The sequence below is a fragment of the Triticum urartu genome, chromosome 7, assembly GCF_003073215.2.
Source record: "Triticum urartu cultivar G1812 chromosome 7, Tu2.1, whole genome shotgun sequence".
In the NCBI taxonomy this organism is placed as follows: domain Eukaryota; kingdom Viridiplantae; phylum Streptophyta; class Magnoliopsida; order Poales; family Poaceae; genus Triticum; species Triticum urartu.
In genome coordinates this window covers 637,209,140-637,226,323 of record NC_053028.1, presented here as the reverse complement: position 1 = coordinate 637,226,323, position 17,184 = coordinate 637,209,140, and the positions used below count along the sequence as shown (strand labels likewise).

The 17,184-nt window shown below is 44.2% G+C and overlaps 1 protein-coding gene and 1 long non-coding RNA gene across 2 annotated transcripts; both read right to left on the bottom strand.

Moving 5' to 3' along the window:
• Window positions 1–12,926: 12,926 nt before the first annotated feature.
• Window positions 12,927–15,058, bottom strand: LOC125519256. Its single transcript, XM_048684120.1, has 3 exons — window positions 15,002–15,058; window positions 13,717–14,220; window positions 12,927–13,313 (listed from the first exon to the last, which is right to left on the bottom strand). The coding sequence occupies exons 1-2, from the start codon at window positions 15,056–15,058 to the stop codon at window positions 13,717–13,719; spliced, it is 561 nt and encodes a 186-aa protein (XP_048540077.1). The 3' UTR covers window positions 12,927–13,313.
• Window positions 15,059–15,217: 159 nt separating this feature from the next.
• Window positions 15,218–16,958, bottom strand: LOC125524372. The gene is made up of 2 exons (XR_007290715.1): window positions 15,982–16,958; window positions 15,218–15,855 (listed from the first exon to the last, which is right to left on the bottom strand). It is a non-coding gene; the product is annotated as an uncharacterized LOC125524372 (long non-coding RNA).
• Between the last annotated feature and the right edge of the window lie 226 nt (window positions 16,959–17,184).

Sequence of the window (17,184 nt, the reverse complement as noted above, 5' to 3'; positions counted from 1 at the left end):
TAGTACAAAGCTGGCCTCTTTGGATGGTCTTGGGGGTGCCTGGATGTTGGGCGGCGGCCCTGGTGGCGGGAGGCGTGGAGTTCGAGGGCGGAACTTGCATCTCAGGTGCGGGCGGGCAGCCATGGCTTCGTGAGGGGCTTGGTTGCGGGTGGTGGGTGGAGCGGGGGTGTCGGAGAAGTGTGATCGTCGGGGTCCATCACTTGCCCAGACCTCGTACTGGCCAGCGGCGGTGGCGGCCACGGACGTCGTATCCTTCCTAAAGGCTCTGTCGTGGTGCTCCCACTCCTCCATGTGGCTCCGGGTGAAAACTTGATCTTCGGATCGGATGGTGGCGGCTATCCGTGGTCGTACCCTTCTGGGAGGCATCGTCCTGGAGTCCTTTGCTCCGCCATTGTCCGTCTCACCCCTCCTCGGTGGCTCCAAGTAGTTCTTCTTGGTTCATCTCTAGTTTGCTTGGTTGTCGTCCGAGCGGTGTGTCGGTGTCCGGCACATTTGTATCTTGCTTTGGGTGTGTGTTGTGTGCCATCGTGGGTGTGTTTGTATAGGTTCGCTTGGATGTATGTGATGATATTTGCTTTATAATATAAAGCGGGGGGCAACCCTTTTTCGGTAAGCAAATTGTTACAGTGCTAGCAACAAATCTCATTATCTGCCATTATTATTTTCTTCCACGTGTCGTACACAAATCTGCTATTAATAAGTACTTGTCAGAACTTTAAGAGAGTAACGACAAGTGGTACTCCGGCACACTAGTAGTAAGTGGGAAGGAGGATGTATAGAACATTACGAACAATGTTAAAGAGATAATGCAGTTTGAATTTACAGACAAGTAGGAGGTAGTAAGGTATTGTTGTTTAACGTGTTACGTATAATCAACGAAGTAAGGAAACACAGATATAAGTTAACTTTGCATTCATAGTGAATTCTATAAGATTGTTTTGAATGCATTATAGATAGGTATATGGTTATTGTTTATTTCCAAGTTAACAAAGTGTGCGCATGTCTTCAGTATACCACGATTTATACAAACTTTTGCGAGCTCGTGAAGCAAATGTGGAAGTCGTATATCTCGCTTTTTTACGGTACCCTATACCGCTGAAGCAGGATGGACCAGTATAACCAAATCTGACCATTGAATTCTTGAGGGTAGGATAGGCATCAAAATTAAGGGCGACATGTTTTATTTTTGCCACGGGCCTAGGTTTCAGCCCATTTTGTACGCACACGGCACACCCAGTCATTCGCCTCCTTCTCCCTGCCGCCGCCGCCAGTCGCCGCCCTGCCGGCGCCACCAGTCGCCGCTGCTCGCCTCCTTCTCCCTGCCGTGGGCGCCGCCGGCAGTCGCTGCCACTCTCCCACGCATAGCCCTGCTCGCGCGGCCGCCGCCACCCCGCCAGTCGCCGCCGCTCGCCTCCTTCTCCCCGCCGTGGGCGCCGCCGGCAGTTGCTGCCACTCTCCCACGCACAGCCCTGCTCCTGCGGCCGCGCCACCCTAGTCGACGAAGCTGCTTCCGCCCTTGTATATCCACGCTCGCCGTCGTGGACCTCTGCGGCGCGTCCCTGTATCTGGACGTGGTAAGGATTACTCTTGTGAACACTAAAGTAGAATTGGCATGTCTTCAGTTCATGGACAAATCATGTTGAGTAGTGCTGCAGGATGGAAAAAATCACAGTTAATTAGATCTTGCATGATGGGGAAAATCAGAGTTAATTAGATCCTGCAGTGCATGCTCGTCAAAAGAAATGTTCTTACGGAATGCATTGTCATCTGGTACATGGTGTTTACCAGTGGGTCATTTGTCTCAAAAGAAATGTTGTTCAATGACATACTGGAGTATATGTAATGTTCTGTTTGATTATATACGCAAGCATTGTTACTGATGCATTTTGATCTTATTGTTCATACTTTTAGCACGACATACTAAGGCTATCTTATTCTTCATACTGAAACGAGTTTCAGTTTCACAAGTGGAATTCAAATAAGTGAGATTTGATTCTTTATTAATTGCAGTGTTTGACATGGAATATGGGAGTGCCACCCTGGAGGACATTGCAGAATATGACACGGTAGTCAGTCAAATTTTTGGCAGCGAGGAAGAAGGTTACAATTACTATAATGCATATGCTCGGTCAAAGGGTTTTGGTGTTAGAAAGGAAGAACTGACTAGGAAATCGGACACGAACATAGCTTTTCGGCGCCTCTATGTCTGCTCTAAAGAAGGATATCGGGCGAGGAAGCACTTTGAGAAGACTAAACGGGTGCGAACTCCTAGGCCGCTGTCACGTTGTGGATGTGGCGCTCGGATGGAGATCGAGCTTCGTATGGATAATGGTGAATGGTTTGTAAAAGATTTTGTGGACGAACATAACCATCTACTCGCTAAGCCTGAGCAGACAACTTACATAAGGTCACATCGTGGGCTGAGTGACGTGCAAAAGGCTGATGTCATTGAGTATGGAATTGGTAGCCTTCGAACACATCAAATAATGGAAGTAATGGAGAAGGATAGTGGTGGTTTCAGCAAGGTAGGCTTTATACCTCGGGACCTGTATAATTTTGTTGCCAAGTACAAGAAGGAAAGGATAGAAGGCCGTGATGCCGAATTTGTGCTCCGTTATATGGCAGCCCGAAAGGACATGGATGGCAAATTTTTTTACAAGTACACAACTGATAGTGAAGGGCATCTGCTGAACATCTTTTGGGCAGACGCACAGTCTCGGATTGACTACGATGCCTTTGGTGGCGTCTGTGATCTTTGATAGCACTTACCGTGTGAACAAATACAACCTGCCGTTTGTCCCCTTCATAGGAGTGAATCACCATCGCAGCACGACCGTGTTTGGCTTCGGTATTGTCTCAGCTGAGACCGAGGCATCTTTTGTGTGGTTGCTTGAAGCATTTTTGGAGTCAACGCAGCAGAAACATCCTAGATCAGTTATCACAGATGGTGACCATGCAATGGCGAAGGCAATAGCGGCGGTTTTTCCCAATACAGATCACCGGTTGTGCAGCTGGCACATTGAGCAAAACATGATACGACACCTATGGAAGCAAAAGCTCAAGGATTTTAGGAAATTTGTTTATCACATCTGGGATGTCGATGAGTTTGAGAGACGTTGGGTTGAGTTTATGGTGGATTATGATATCTCTGAAAAAGATGCTTGGATTATGACGATGTACGAGCTGAGGAAGAAGTGGTCTAGGGCCTATACGAAAGGTAGATATTTCCTTGGCATGCAGAGCAATCAGCGTAGCGAAAGCCTAAACTCTAGGCTTCATAAGAATCTGGATAGGAGAATGTCACTTGTTGATTTGCTAGAGCATTCAGATCACTGTTTATCGCGTATCCGCAAGAATGAGGCCGAGTTGGATGCTACAGCTTCACTGACAGTGCCTTTTACTGAATTAACAGCTGATCCACTTGAGAGAAGTGCTGCTCTCATTTATACTCCAGTGATGTTCAAGAAGGTAAAACATCAAATCATGCAGTTGTCAAAATGGGAAGTAGCAGAAGTGACCAAGAATGATGCCTTTGTTCTATATACAGTAGCTCGCAAAGAGAGTAGGCATGTGACGTATGATGTGAGGTTTGTCATGGCAGGCCCGTTGCTTCAGAGCTTGAATTGCCGTTGTCTGAAGATGGAATCGGAGGAGATCCCATGCGCTCACATTTTTTCTGTTCTAAAATACCTTGGCTTAGTCAGCATTCCTAGGTGTTGTGTCTCAACAAGATGGACGATGGTAGGCAAGTCCGCATTTGACTCAGAGAGGAATGGTAATATGCATGAATGGTCTGAGCGGATGGATCGTTACCATGAACTCCGGAACATTTGTAGTCTGTATTTATTCAAAGCTTCAAACAGCCAGGAGACGTCACAGAAGGTGGTGGATTTTCTCAAGGGTATTATAGCTGAAGGCGGCGAAGATGGTGGGGAAAATGAGGCGGCATCACTGGGCCCTCTTCCAGCATATTTTTCAGGGTCAAGCCAAACATGTCCAGGAAATGTCCGGAATCCAAAAATAATTAAACCGAAAGGTGCTCCATCCAAGACATCCAACAAGAGGTGGAAGCCGTTTAACGAGATTTGGAATGAAAACAATGTTCCGAAGAAGTGAATTTTATTTTTATAATGCCTGACTTTTATAATGCCAGACTTATATGAATTGATTTTTTTAGTGGTGGTGCCGCTCATGTACTCGTCTACTCATGCTATTGATGCATCTCCTGAAACCATTATTTTGTTGCGTTGTGTGGCAGAAGATTTATTGTGTTGGTGTTTCCTGAATGATTTATCTTATCGCATGAAGGTCATTTTATTGGGATTAGGAAGTGCATAGTAAGCGTGTTCATATGATCTCGCGAGTCAATTTCTAATTTCTTGGGTGAGTTATATATTCTGTTCTTGAGCTGAAAAGTTGGCTATGGCGGTATCTGGACGGATGGTTGCACATGTATGCAAAGTATACACTGAAAAGGAGGCAATAGGTGAAAATCATAAAATGAATTACCGTTTTGGGCTACAGATAATAAAGAATAATTACAAGCAAAATATAAATAATGTCCATAATGGGATTCGAACCCGTGACCTCGAGGACATTACTAGACAACGTAACCAGATGAACAAATATTTTTTATGTAACTTTTCAGATATATAGTTATTTATGTCACTTCAGATAGCTCGCAATAAAAAAATACTCCCTCCGTTCCTTGATATAAGGTGTATAGATCTTTTAGAAAAAGTTCGAAATATAAGGTGTCTTGCGTTGCCCCACTCGTTTGAATATTTTTTTTAGGGATTTGATTACATTTACTTATATTAGGCAAACTCCTCTATTTTCTCATGTCAATTAGTCAGGTGTAATCTCGCCCAAAACTTGTGAAATTTTCACTCCACGTGCGTTCTTTAATTTTCGTGCCAAAAACTATACACCCTATATTTGGAAAATATTATAACTAGGGTCGCAAATTATTTTGTACAGATAATTGGAGTCACCTAATATCCTTCTGTACATCCTAAAAATTGGAAAAAGTTGGAGCTCATTTGGTTGAGTTGGAAAAGAAAATGCCTTTGAGACTTGGCCTCCGGCAGACCCGAATGGTCCTGATTGGACATGATGTACGTGATGATATGGATGAAATGACACCAAATTTTGTCAGCATGTGTGCATGCCCAATGTATTCCCCCATGCATGATTTGGACGAAAACGGACAGTGAACGCACGTTGCGTCACGTCCGGGCGGTGTTTTAGGGTTTTTTCAGCGGGAAAATCCTAAAATATGCATCGAACGTCGGGAATCAACGAAAATTGGCATGCATTATTGCCATGGTGCTGTGAGGGTGTGTAAAAAGTTTGGGCTCATTTGGTTGAGTTGGAAAAGAAAATGCCTTTGAGACTTGGCCTCCGGCAGACCTGAACAGTCCTGATTGCACATGATGTACGTGATGATATGGATGAAATGACACCAAATTTTGCCAACATGTGTGCATGCCCAATGTATTCCCCCATGCATGATTTGGACGAAAACGGACAGTGAACGCATGTTGCGTCACGTCCGGGCGGTGTTTTAGGGTTTTCTCAGCGGGAAAATCCTAAAATATGCATCGAACGTCGGGAATCAACGAAAATTGGCATGCATTATTGCCATGGTGCTGTGAGGGTGTGTAAAAAGTTTGGGCTCATTTGGTTGAGTTGGAAAAGAAAATGCCTTTGAGACTTGGCCTCCGGCAGACCCGAACGGTCCTGATTGCACATGATGTACGTGATGATATGGATGAAATGACACCAAATTTTGCCAGCATGTGTGCATGCCCAATGTATTCCCCCATGCATGATTTGGACGAAAACGGACAGTGAACGCACGTTGTGTCACGTCCAGGCGGTGTTTTAGGGTTTTTTCAGCGGGGAAATCCTAAAATATGCATCGAACGTTGGGAATCAACGAAAATTGGCATGCATTATTGCCATGGTGCTGTGAGGGTGTGTAAAAAGTTTGGGCTCATTTGGTTGAGTTGGAAAAGAAAATGCCTTTGAGACTTGGCCTCCGGCAGACCCGAACGGTCCTGATTGCACATGATGTACGTGATGACATGGATGAAATGACACCAAATTTTGCCAGCATGTGTGCATGCCCAATCTATCCCTCCACGCATGATTTGGACGAAAACGGACACTAAACGCACGTTGCGTCACGTCCGGGCGGTGTTTTAGGGTTTTTTCATCGGGAAAACCCTAAAATATGCATTGAACGTCGGGAATCAACAAAAATTGGCATGCATTATTGCCATGGTGCTGTGAGGGTGCGGAAAAAGTTTGGGCTCATTTTTGGTTGAGTTAGAAAAGAAAATGCCTTTGAGACTTGACCTCCGGCAGACCCGAACGGTCCTGATTGCACATGATGTACGTGATGGCATGAATGAAATGACATCAATTTTTTTTCCAGCACGTGTGCATGCCCTATCTATACCCCCCATGTAAAATTTGGACGAAGCCGAACACCTAACGCACGTTGCGTCACATCCGAACAGTGTTTTAGGGTTTTTTTCACCAGGAAAACCCTAGAAAATGCATCAAATGTCGGGAATCAACGAAAAATGGCATGCATTCTTGCCATGGTGTTGTGAGGGTGTGGAAAAAGTTCGGGCTCATTTCGTTGAGTTGAAAAAATACATGATGGCATGCATAAAATGACACAAACTTTTGCCAGCATGTGCGCATGCCCATTCTATACCCCCACACAAGATTTGAACGAATTCGGACACCGATCGCACGTTGCGTCAGTCCAGACGGTGTTTATGGTTTTTCAGCCAAAAACCATTAAAAGAATACATCGAATATCGGAAATCAACAAAAATTGGCATGCATGCTTGGTGCTGTGAGGGCGTGGAAAAAGATTGAGCTCATTTGATTAAGTTGGAAAATAAAACGCCTTTCAAACTTCATCTCCGGCAGACCCGAACGGTCTTAGTTGCACATAATGTACGTGATGGCGTTGCATGAAATGGCATCAAATTTTGCCCACCATGTGTGCATGCCCGATCAACCTGGACTTTTGAGCCTGATACAAGGGATCCGTCTCGGTCGAGAGTGCTGCTTCTTGGTGTTGGAATTGTTGAATGAAAATTTTGTAAGAAATAAAAAAATACTCGAGATATGAAAAAAATGAGGGATACTGGAGATATGAAATTGGTTAGTACGTAAACCCGATTTGCTACCACAGTGAGGGGATATATATTGGAGTTTTTATTTAACTTTTTTGACACTTGAGATATGTATTGCACACTGCCATGCACGGGAGTTAGGTATAGCTGTCCCGCAAATAAAGGGAGTTAAGCTGCCAATATCCAGAGAAAGAAATAACAGAAACCCATCATACTACTAATACGCTCGATCTAATCTCCCTCCAGTTTCCGCCGCCGCCGTTTCCACGACGCCCTCCAGAAAGTTGCCTGTGTGACACTGCATAGTTCGTTCATGGAGCATCTCTCTTATCATCCACCACCACGGAAGACACCACGAGGGAACCCGCCGCCACCGCCATCAGTGAACCCGTCACCTGCGAACCAGCCATCAGCGAACCTGCCACCACCGTCATCAGCCAACCTGCCACCAGCGAACCAGCCATCAGCGAACCCGCCACCGCCGTCATCAGCCAACCCGCCACCTGCGAACCAGCCACCACCGCCATCAGCGAACCCGCCACCACCTCCATCAGTGATGCCGCCACCACCGCCAGCAGCCAACCCGCCACCTGCGAACCAGCCAGCACAGAACCTGCCACAAAGGTACCCGGCACCAAGGAATCCGCCACCTCGGAACACGAACGACAAGGCGAAGTCAACAACAGCACAAGGGAAATCACAAGCAAAAAGGAACACTGTAAGGAAATTCAGTACCTGATCAATATTACGGCAGAGTATTCTGTTACGTAGATGTGCATATTATATCAGAGTATTTCGTTTCTTAGATTTGTATATTAGAGCAAAGTATTTTGTTTCGTAGGTTCTGACAGATTAATATCCAAGCCTATGTTTCCCAAAGTATTTTTGGACTATTTAGTCCTTATTTCATAGTTGTCAGATGTGCAATCAAACTTGGGTTGAAGGAATTGTACAGTAAAGATGCATGGTTAACTGCTACTATATTTATTATGTAATAATACTAATTGATATCCTTTTTGATCCAATGATCAGGAAACACAAGTCTGTTCCATTGTAGCATATCATGGAATTACTAAAGATTTCACTGCAGACCAGATAAAAGCCATAGAAGAGGTCGACCTAGATGGCCTACTGAGGATCCTTCCTATCAAAATTCATCGGAACATGTGCAGATCAATAGCGGAGCTATACGACCCCACCTGTGACGCCTTCATCATTGATGGGGAACCACTGTCGATAACCACACGGGATGTGGAGCACATATTTGGTATACCTACAAGGGAGATAGGGGTTGAACCCGAAGGAATAGAAGTGAACCGGGCATACAGTGTCTCCCGAGAATATGGAGAGCGGAGAATACAAATTGCAGAGCTGCAGAATATGTTAAAATCACATATAAAGACAAACACACATGGAATAGAGTTCCTCCAAACCTTCATTTTATATTCAATTGGGATCATACTGTGCCCAACAACTCAAAGATATGTTAGCTCAACTTATGTGCCGCTTGTGCAGACAAAGGAAAGTATCAAGGCCATAAACTTTGCGAAGCTCACACATGATCATCTAATGAAGTGTATTATCAAGTATAATGAAGCGAGAAAAAATCCTGAAAGAACAGCACTCCAGGGTACAGTCAACCTTGAGGGGAACCTTCCCTTGCTGCAGGTTGATCCTCACACTAATCATATAGATGTATGATTGTAGCACAATATTGTACAATGACTAACGTCCACATTTTGCAGTTTTGGTTCTGGGAGAAGCGTCGTCTAGATAGATTAGACAGAACAATTGATTACAGCAAACGAGATAGACCACTCGTCCAATACTGGGACGAGCTGAAGGTGCACAAAGTCTGTGCTATTTTTGATAAGCACGGCCTTGAGGCCGGAGAGGTACATAAATTACGTATTGTACAACATTTGTATTTATTCTTCCATATTTATTTTCATTATAAAATAGGAACCAATTTCATCAATTTATTTCAGACCGTACATGACCTAAAGGAGCCATGGGAGGTACCAAGGTCGCCGACACCTGAGTTGTTTGATGAATTGCCACCGACAGATTCAAAGGTAATTTGTTATTCTTCAGTTTTGTACTTCTTCGTGCACCAAAGGGTTAATAATTTTCTCATTAATATGCCTATAGATGGTGATGAAGCTTCATGATCTCGTTTGCCGAGTGAGAAGAGACTTGATGGAGCAGCACCTTCAGACCCACGTACAAATGTTGCGCAAATTCAGGCACCTAGAGCAGGAAAATGCAAATATGAGGAACTGGCTATACACAAACCTGAACGGCAATGTAAGTTCCCTACCATCCAAACACACACTTAATCACTCTTTCCTTCCTATGTACAAAATAATGACAACTAGGTACCTATGCAGGACTATTGGAGCCGACCAGAATACGAGTACAATGACAGCGACAAATTTGTTGCGTCGCCCCTTCATGGCCGTGACTTGGCCTCAGACTTTGATGTAATTTAGTAACTATATTTATTATATGAGTTATTTTTCTCATTTTACAAGCTCCTCCCTACCACTTGCAGGGTGCTCAGGATGACATCACTAGTGAGCAAAACTTCCAGGGTGCTCAAGATGACATCACTAGTGACAAAAACTTGCAAGCTGCTCAGGATGACATCACTACTGTGCAAAAGGAGTTTGAGAGAGACGATGCATGAAAATCAGACGTAAGTAAGTATATTAATTGTGCGAGTCACTATTTTTTTATTAAATCTCCTACCTTGGATACGCAGGGAACAGGAGGGTCTACAATGAGAGGGCAGAAGAAGAGAGACAGGAAATCCGCATTTGCAAATAATGAGGATTTTATTTATTTTGATGAACCCAAAAAACCTAAAAGAGGCAAGAAAACTCCGAAAGACATGAGTACTCCCAGAACAGGAACGGATGATGCTCCAGATGAGAAGATTGTTGAAGAGGTCATTGACTATGTCAATACGTCCCCCTCTTCGAAAGTGTTGGTACAAATTGATGAAATTCATCTATATCGCGCTGATCTTAGATGCTTGACAGCACCAACCTTTCCAAGTAGTACGGACGGATGGCTGCAATGCAAGGTATGTGCTAACATCTTAAATAGTTAACAAATTGTTATTTTCTATTTCGATTCCTTACTGCTTTGCGATTCAGATCTTGGATGCAGCCATAACATGGGTACGCCACATGCGCCCCAATCCAGATGTATGGGCCGACGGGAATATCTTCCTAGAGAGAGCATCAGTAAGCGGTGTGCTAGTCAGAGACGGAAGTGTTCCAAGTTATACCCATGCTTTACGGAACAAAACGTCTACTAGTACTTTAGGCAAAAAGTACCTTTCCCATGATATGGTAAGTCACAGTAGTCTAAGTCAATTACTAAATGGTACATAACTAATTATGTCTAAAATGCAGGTTTCTCTTCCTATGAATATGATGAATAAGCATTGGTACGTGGCGGTTGTCAATGCCAAAAAAAGAGCAGTGCAAGTTCTGGATTCGATGCCATCACCAATAAAACAGTTTAAGAAAGGCCACCCGGAACTAGAAAACATGGTACATTTTTCAATGCTTAGTAACTACATACCGAGAGTTAATTCTCATATTATATGTCTTATGCTTCTTAATTTATTATAGCTCAAAGGCATGCAACTCCATATGGAAGCAGCATATCGGCATGGTGGCCGAAAAGTCGATACTTGGAAGGATTTCAACATCAGCACTTGGAAAGTTCAAGTTATCAAAAACATACCACAACAGAAAGACAGGTACTGTACACATCACTTAAAATCACACATTTAGTATTCATAGTAAAAAAATATTTATAACAATCCATATGATTGCAGCATGTCATGTGGGCTTTTTGCGGTAAAGAATATGGAAAAGTTTACAGGCAACAATCTAGATGGAGCCTACACAGCGGTACGATGTCCACACTTAATTTAACCATACCATTCCCGTTGTTACAACTATAAGACTGACTCAACCTATTACGCAGGATGACATCCCCGGGTTCAGGAAACAACTCACTGCCCTCCTAGTGAAGTCTCCACTGAACATGAAAGGACGGCGAAATGGCGAGGACTAAGATAGTGAAAGTCGTGAAGGAAGGATGAAGAGAGCTGAATGCTGTTACAATTTGCTACTTTTTCTAGAATAAAATTTGGATTATGATTTGTTTAAACTTTACGCTTGTATTTTTGAAGTTCTGATTGAACTTTAGAAAGTTTTACAATTTAGAATTTGCCACTTTGAACCATCCACTTGTAGGATTGCAGCTTACTTTGGGAGATGAACTAAATTTGTCTATGAACTATTGCATTTCTAGGCTTTCTTTAATGCTCTATCATGTATTTTAAAACGCATGCCTTGGGCAAGCTTCCATATCACCACCCTTCTCCACACAAGGCATGTTCAAGTCATAAGCTAGTGTTGGTGTTGCTGTAATTCGTATGGTCAATCAGGTAATCAGTGGGAACAGATACAAAGTGGAAACAGATGTTGTGAATAAAATGTTGTAGACATCATTACAAAGTGGGAACAGATACTGCAACGATGAATTTATGTTTACCTGCTAGTACAAACCAATCATTACTTTCTGCATTTCACCATATCAGTGTTGCATTGCCTAGCCAAGCTCGTAGCTTTGTCGCATGACCAGCGTGTTACCGAGCCATGCTCTTAGCTGCGCCGCCTGGTCCAGCTCTGGAGCCGCCCCCTTCTCGTTGCTCACGCAAGTAACCTAGCAAGGTCTCAGCCTGCAAATCACACAACTGAACATATAAGTGGCTACGAAATTCAGGAACAAGTTTTAGCTTGATCTAAACTAAATAGAAGGCAGTCATGGGGTGCGATCCCTATTTTTGAATCATTTAGTCATGACAAAGTAGACAGACTCAACTGGAGAAACTTATAATTATAAAGCACGTACATGAGTATTTCAGTGGGAAATCTCAAGCACATGGTTTCGCACAGAATTTTAAGTTTGATCGGTTTCTAGTGACAGCAAGCATTGTTTGACCTGGAGGCCTCTTTGACTTGTAGGACAGAGAGCACTCATCCTCCTGTACTTGCAAGGTTTAGCAGATCCTGGACTGTAATTAATAAGTGTGAAGTTAAACAAGTGAATATCTCGGCCATGTGAACTGAATGTACAAGTCAACACCTTCTTGATCAGTACTAGCATGACAAAATACGCGTCGATTTGGGTATTTTTGAAGACCAGAGAGAAGAAATCTACCAAACACTCAAGTACATGCACGCTCTAACTGACGAATTCATTCGACACTGTTCAGTCACAGTTGCATCACAAGCTCAAACCTTAGACTGATGTGTCAATAAGTACTCATACCAATCGCCAATTGTTGCAAATAGAATAAAACAAGAATTTTGGGACGAGGGAGTATATACTAACAGTCAGTATTTCTAATCAAGCAACCAATTTCAAAAAAATAGATGGCAGGAAAAATATGTTCAAAATACTTAGTAATTGTCTACGGAAAAAAAAATCTTAATGATTGGCTTTCCATCTCAGGTACTCAATCATGTGGTGTACTACCATGAGCCACAACTCAGGCTACATATTACACAGGTGTTGATCAATCCTAAAGTATTATTGTTGTTCAGATCAACGATAAAAATAATTACTTGAAAACCCTCTTCTCATAAAAAGCACTGAAAACCAGAGTATGCACGATATCCCTCCAACAGGATTTTCTTGGTATGAAGATCAATTAATGACAGGAAAAAATGACACGGTGCAAACCTATATATAGAGGTACCTCATTTAGTATCACAAACAGGGAAGGCCCTGCTAATTACAATGTACATACATGGCCCCAAATTTCAGATGTGACATGAAGAAACTGCACGCACCCAAGACTGAAAACTACAGAAAAAACTTCGAAGAAGTCATGAAGAGACATTTTCCAAGTATGGAGTTTTCTTAGAGCAGAAACAAATGGAAGAAACATAGCAAGAGAGAGGCTCCAATGAACATCATTCTGTTTTCTACAGAATGCATTATATAGTATATCACAGATTCAAGAAATAACTATAGAAGATGGAGCTGAGCTGCTTCGTGATGCTTTTCGTCCATTTGCTGCTGGAGCCCGAGAGTGAGAAGGGAGGATAGCACATCCAAGAGCTGGAGTACGAAAAACTGATCACCAACAGATAATAAAATTCAGACACTAAAAAAGGTGTATGTATTTTGTGAGGAATGGTATTAGAGGTAGGCAAATACTGAACGACAACTATTCAAATTGGAAGTATTTTGCAAGAAATGGTACTGCATAATGGAAGTCGAACAACACCACCTCTGTTCTATAACTTCAGCAATAAGGTTTTTCTTTATTCAGAGATGTACATGTGTACTTGTACAATCAACGGCAAAATACATGTCGTAGTAGGTACAACTACTGCTCTAATAATCTCTCATACTACGTGCTCGTGCTATGAAATATATATTTCTCAGAAACTACTACTGGAATTAAGCAAATCACATCCAATTTCAGCCTATGATTTGCAAGGAGGATTAGAACGTATACCTAGAGCTTGGCACGAGCAGAGCCGGACTGTGAGAGCGCAATATTGAAATTGCCGACGCGGCCAACTGGGTTCGGGCGGCGCGTGCTGCCGGAGGGGAGGTCGGCCCAAAGCTCCGGCGTGGGCCGTCGGCAGGGGAGCTCCATGGAGAAGACGAGGCGAGAGAAGTCGGGGGTGAGCGCCGGCCTGTCCCGGAGCGCGACGGGGTCCAGGGGAGCAGCGGCGTCGGGGGACGGCGAGTCCTCCTCGAGCGCCTCAAATGGCAGGCCCTCGCCGGCGGCGGCCGGAAGGGGTGAGCGCAGGCCTGTCCCGGAGCGCGACGGGGTCCAGGGGAGCAGCGGCGTCGGGGGACGGCGAATCCTCCTCGAGCGCCTCAAATGGCAGGCCCTCGCCGGCGGCGGCCGGAACCCTAGAGCGCGGTGGAGATCGGGGCCAAACGATGGGGACGAAATCGAATTTTTTTTTTGAGGGGAGGGAACGAAATTGGATGGGGAGGGCGGGGTGGGCTAGTTGGACACGAGGGACGGAAGGGGCTGTTCGACACGCGGCCGGGCTGATTACCTCTGTCGATTTTTTCTTCCCAAAATGCCCTCAGGATATCTATACTGGAGGACGGGAGCTCACCAGTGCATGGTCTACCGCTCGCGAGAACTGGAGCAGTATATGTCACCACACACCGTACGATTTCATGATCTGACGGTCAGAATTTACCCCAGGGTACCATAAAAGAGCTCTAACTTAGAAGCTTCTAAAATAGACATAAATTTAGCACTCTGCTTTTCAAATCAGAACGACTCAAACGTAAGAAAAAAAACCAGCTAGTACTTCAGTTTGAAAAAAAAATCTGCAATGAACGCACAAATGTTCAATGTTATAATCGTAATTGCTCGACCAATGGTGGTGGACAAAGGTTTCTTATCACTTCTATATCTGCGTCCCCTTAATTAGATTTATTACCTTACAATTATTTTAGAATTCCATTTTTTATGCAGGAAAATTGTTTTCCCATGGTTGTAATTTATTTGTTGCGTTATATTTGTTCCGAAAATTTAGTATATATAGTTCTGATTAATAGGAATAGAAGGGGAAAAAGCTTATGATGAACAGGAGTCTTCATTTGTACCACTAGTAGGACTTTGAACATGGATGGACCGCATCAAACTAAACTTCTGGTGAATATCAACCGGCTTCAAATTTAGCAGCTCGCCTAGAGCAGGAAGTACGGCTGCGTGTCGACAACATGCATGTGGACAAACAACGAGCGCCCTGCACTGGTTGTAGACAGACATGGCCACCACCCGAGAAGCACAATGAATCAGTATGCCCAGACAGCCCCGGCTCCATCCACTGCTTAAAGCCCTCCCCAATGATCCATTTTATATAGGTGCTAAGGTTGTCATGTAAGCAAAAAATCTAATATGGCAAGGTAATAAATAAGAGAGAGGTGAGTTTGATGACCCCAGAAAGAACCAATGCTAAGCACGTAAACCTAGGCAAAAGCAATTAAATGAAAGAAATCCTTCAATGCATAAAATAGTTTAGCTACTAAAGCATTAAATGAGAGAAGCTTATCACCAACAAGTGAAACACCTTGCATTGTTGACATTAGTTGTTAAACTTTTTAATATGTTTAGCATCTTATCTAAACACGAATGTATTGGAAGTGACCTAATGATACCTACCGGTGACACCCGGAATCTAGAGTCTATGTGCACAGAACCATTGCCTGGGTTACCTGTACAATAAGAACGCAGGTGAAGCATCCAAGACATGGTGAAGCGAAATGCGCCCGAGTGTACATGTTGACTGCGATGCGGTAGGCATCTATTGCAGGATTAGCAACGATCTACCGTAATGAATCACCACCGCTATTCACTGCAGGAAATGAAACGTTGTTTGGCTTTCCCAGCTTGCTGCTCGGTCACACCTTTACTCCTCCTGATACCTCTCATGCCAATGTAAACACTACTAATTGAGCTGGCAAAAAATGAAAAAAAAAATCTGCTCATCTATCGTGGTCTCGTGGAGGTCTATTGACTATAGCTCGTTCAGAAATCACCCTCAGTTGGCTTCATTGTTCAGGTGTTTGTGTCTAGGCTCAAACTTGAATTCACAACATCGTAGCATTCGCACTTGAAGGGCTGGCAAAGCAAAATGACTTGCATAAATAAAGAAGGTGGGGCGAAGATGTGTAAATAAACATGTGGGAGTTAAATCTGAAGAGTACACAATAATTAGGTGAATGAAAGGTGCAGAAAGTATGGGACCTGATAGTACAAAATAATTGGGTTCAAGATGAGTATACGTCATGTTAACTTGGGCCGTTCAGTTTTGTGGGAGAAGTGGCTAGACGAGGCAATACTACACTAGTCTTTCAGTATATTGAGTTCTCAGGAGCATCTTGGATAGTTCACTATTTATCAATCACGCATGTAGTCTTCCACCAAAAGCGGGTATCACACAATTTTGGGCCCAGATGAGGAAATACTACAGCGGATCTTACCCACCCGATTCTATCTAGTATCCCATAACATCACACCACATGGCTGGTAGCGCCACTCGTCACATGTTGTAGCACCACGATCCATGGTTGGTAGAGCCACTTGACACCGGTTGTAGCACGGCTCAACGCTGGTAGCACTGCTTGACATTCATGTCGACGTGTTGTAAAACCGATCGGCGTTGGTCGCAGCATGACTTGCGGACGCCCATAGCACCTATTGACCCTGATCCTGCACGACTCACTGATGCCCCGTAGCACCGCTGGTCCCAATACGGCTCCCTGAGCTGAGACCCCGACGCATGTTGCACCATGATCATCGCTCGCAACAGATCTCATGTCGCTCAAAACATTGTCGGGCACACGTGTTCCCCGTCACTGGTCAGCTCGCATTTCTACTTGTCTCTATTCACAGAACCACGGGTGTTGGGTTGCAACATTGACCCTTCCGAGCAATCCACATCTCTAACACCAAAGCCACGACAGGAGGGTGGAGGTGCGGTGAGGTAGCCATTAAGTTGATGGCGATAAGGAGGATGAGGCACCTCGCAGCATGGCATCACTCCACTAGCTGCAGCAGATGCTGGCTGGCCATCGCTGCACCGACCTCGCTGCCGTAGTACCGGTCACGCTGCCGCCGGTTCAGCTTGCAGCACCACCCTACACCCGTCACATCACCAGGGGTGTAGGATTATAGTAGTGGGGTATGTGCATCAATCTGTTGGGGAACGCATTAATTTTAAAATTTTCCTACGCACACGCAAAATCTATCATGGTGATGCATAGCAACGAGAGGGGAAGAGTGTTGTTCACGTACCCTCGTAGACCGTAAGCAGAAGCGTCATGACAACGCGGTTGATGTAGTCGTACGTCTTCACGATCCGACCGATCCTACTACCGAAAGTACGGCACCTCCACGATCTGCACACGTTCCGCTTGGTGACGTCCCACGAACTCTCGATCCAGCTGA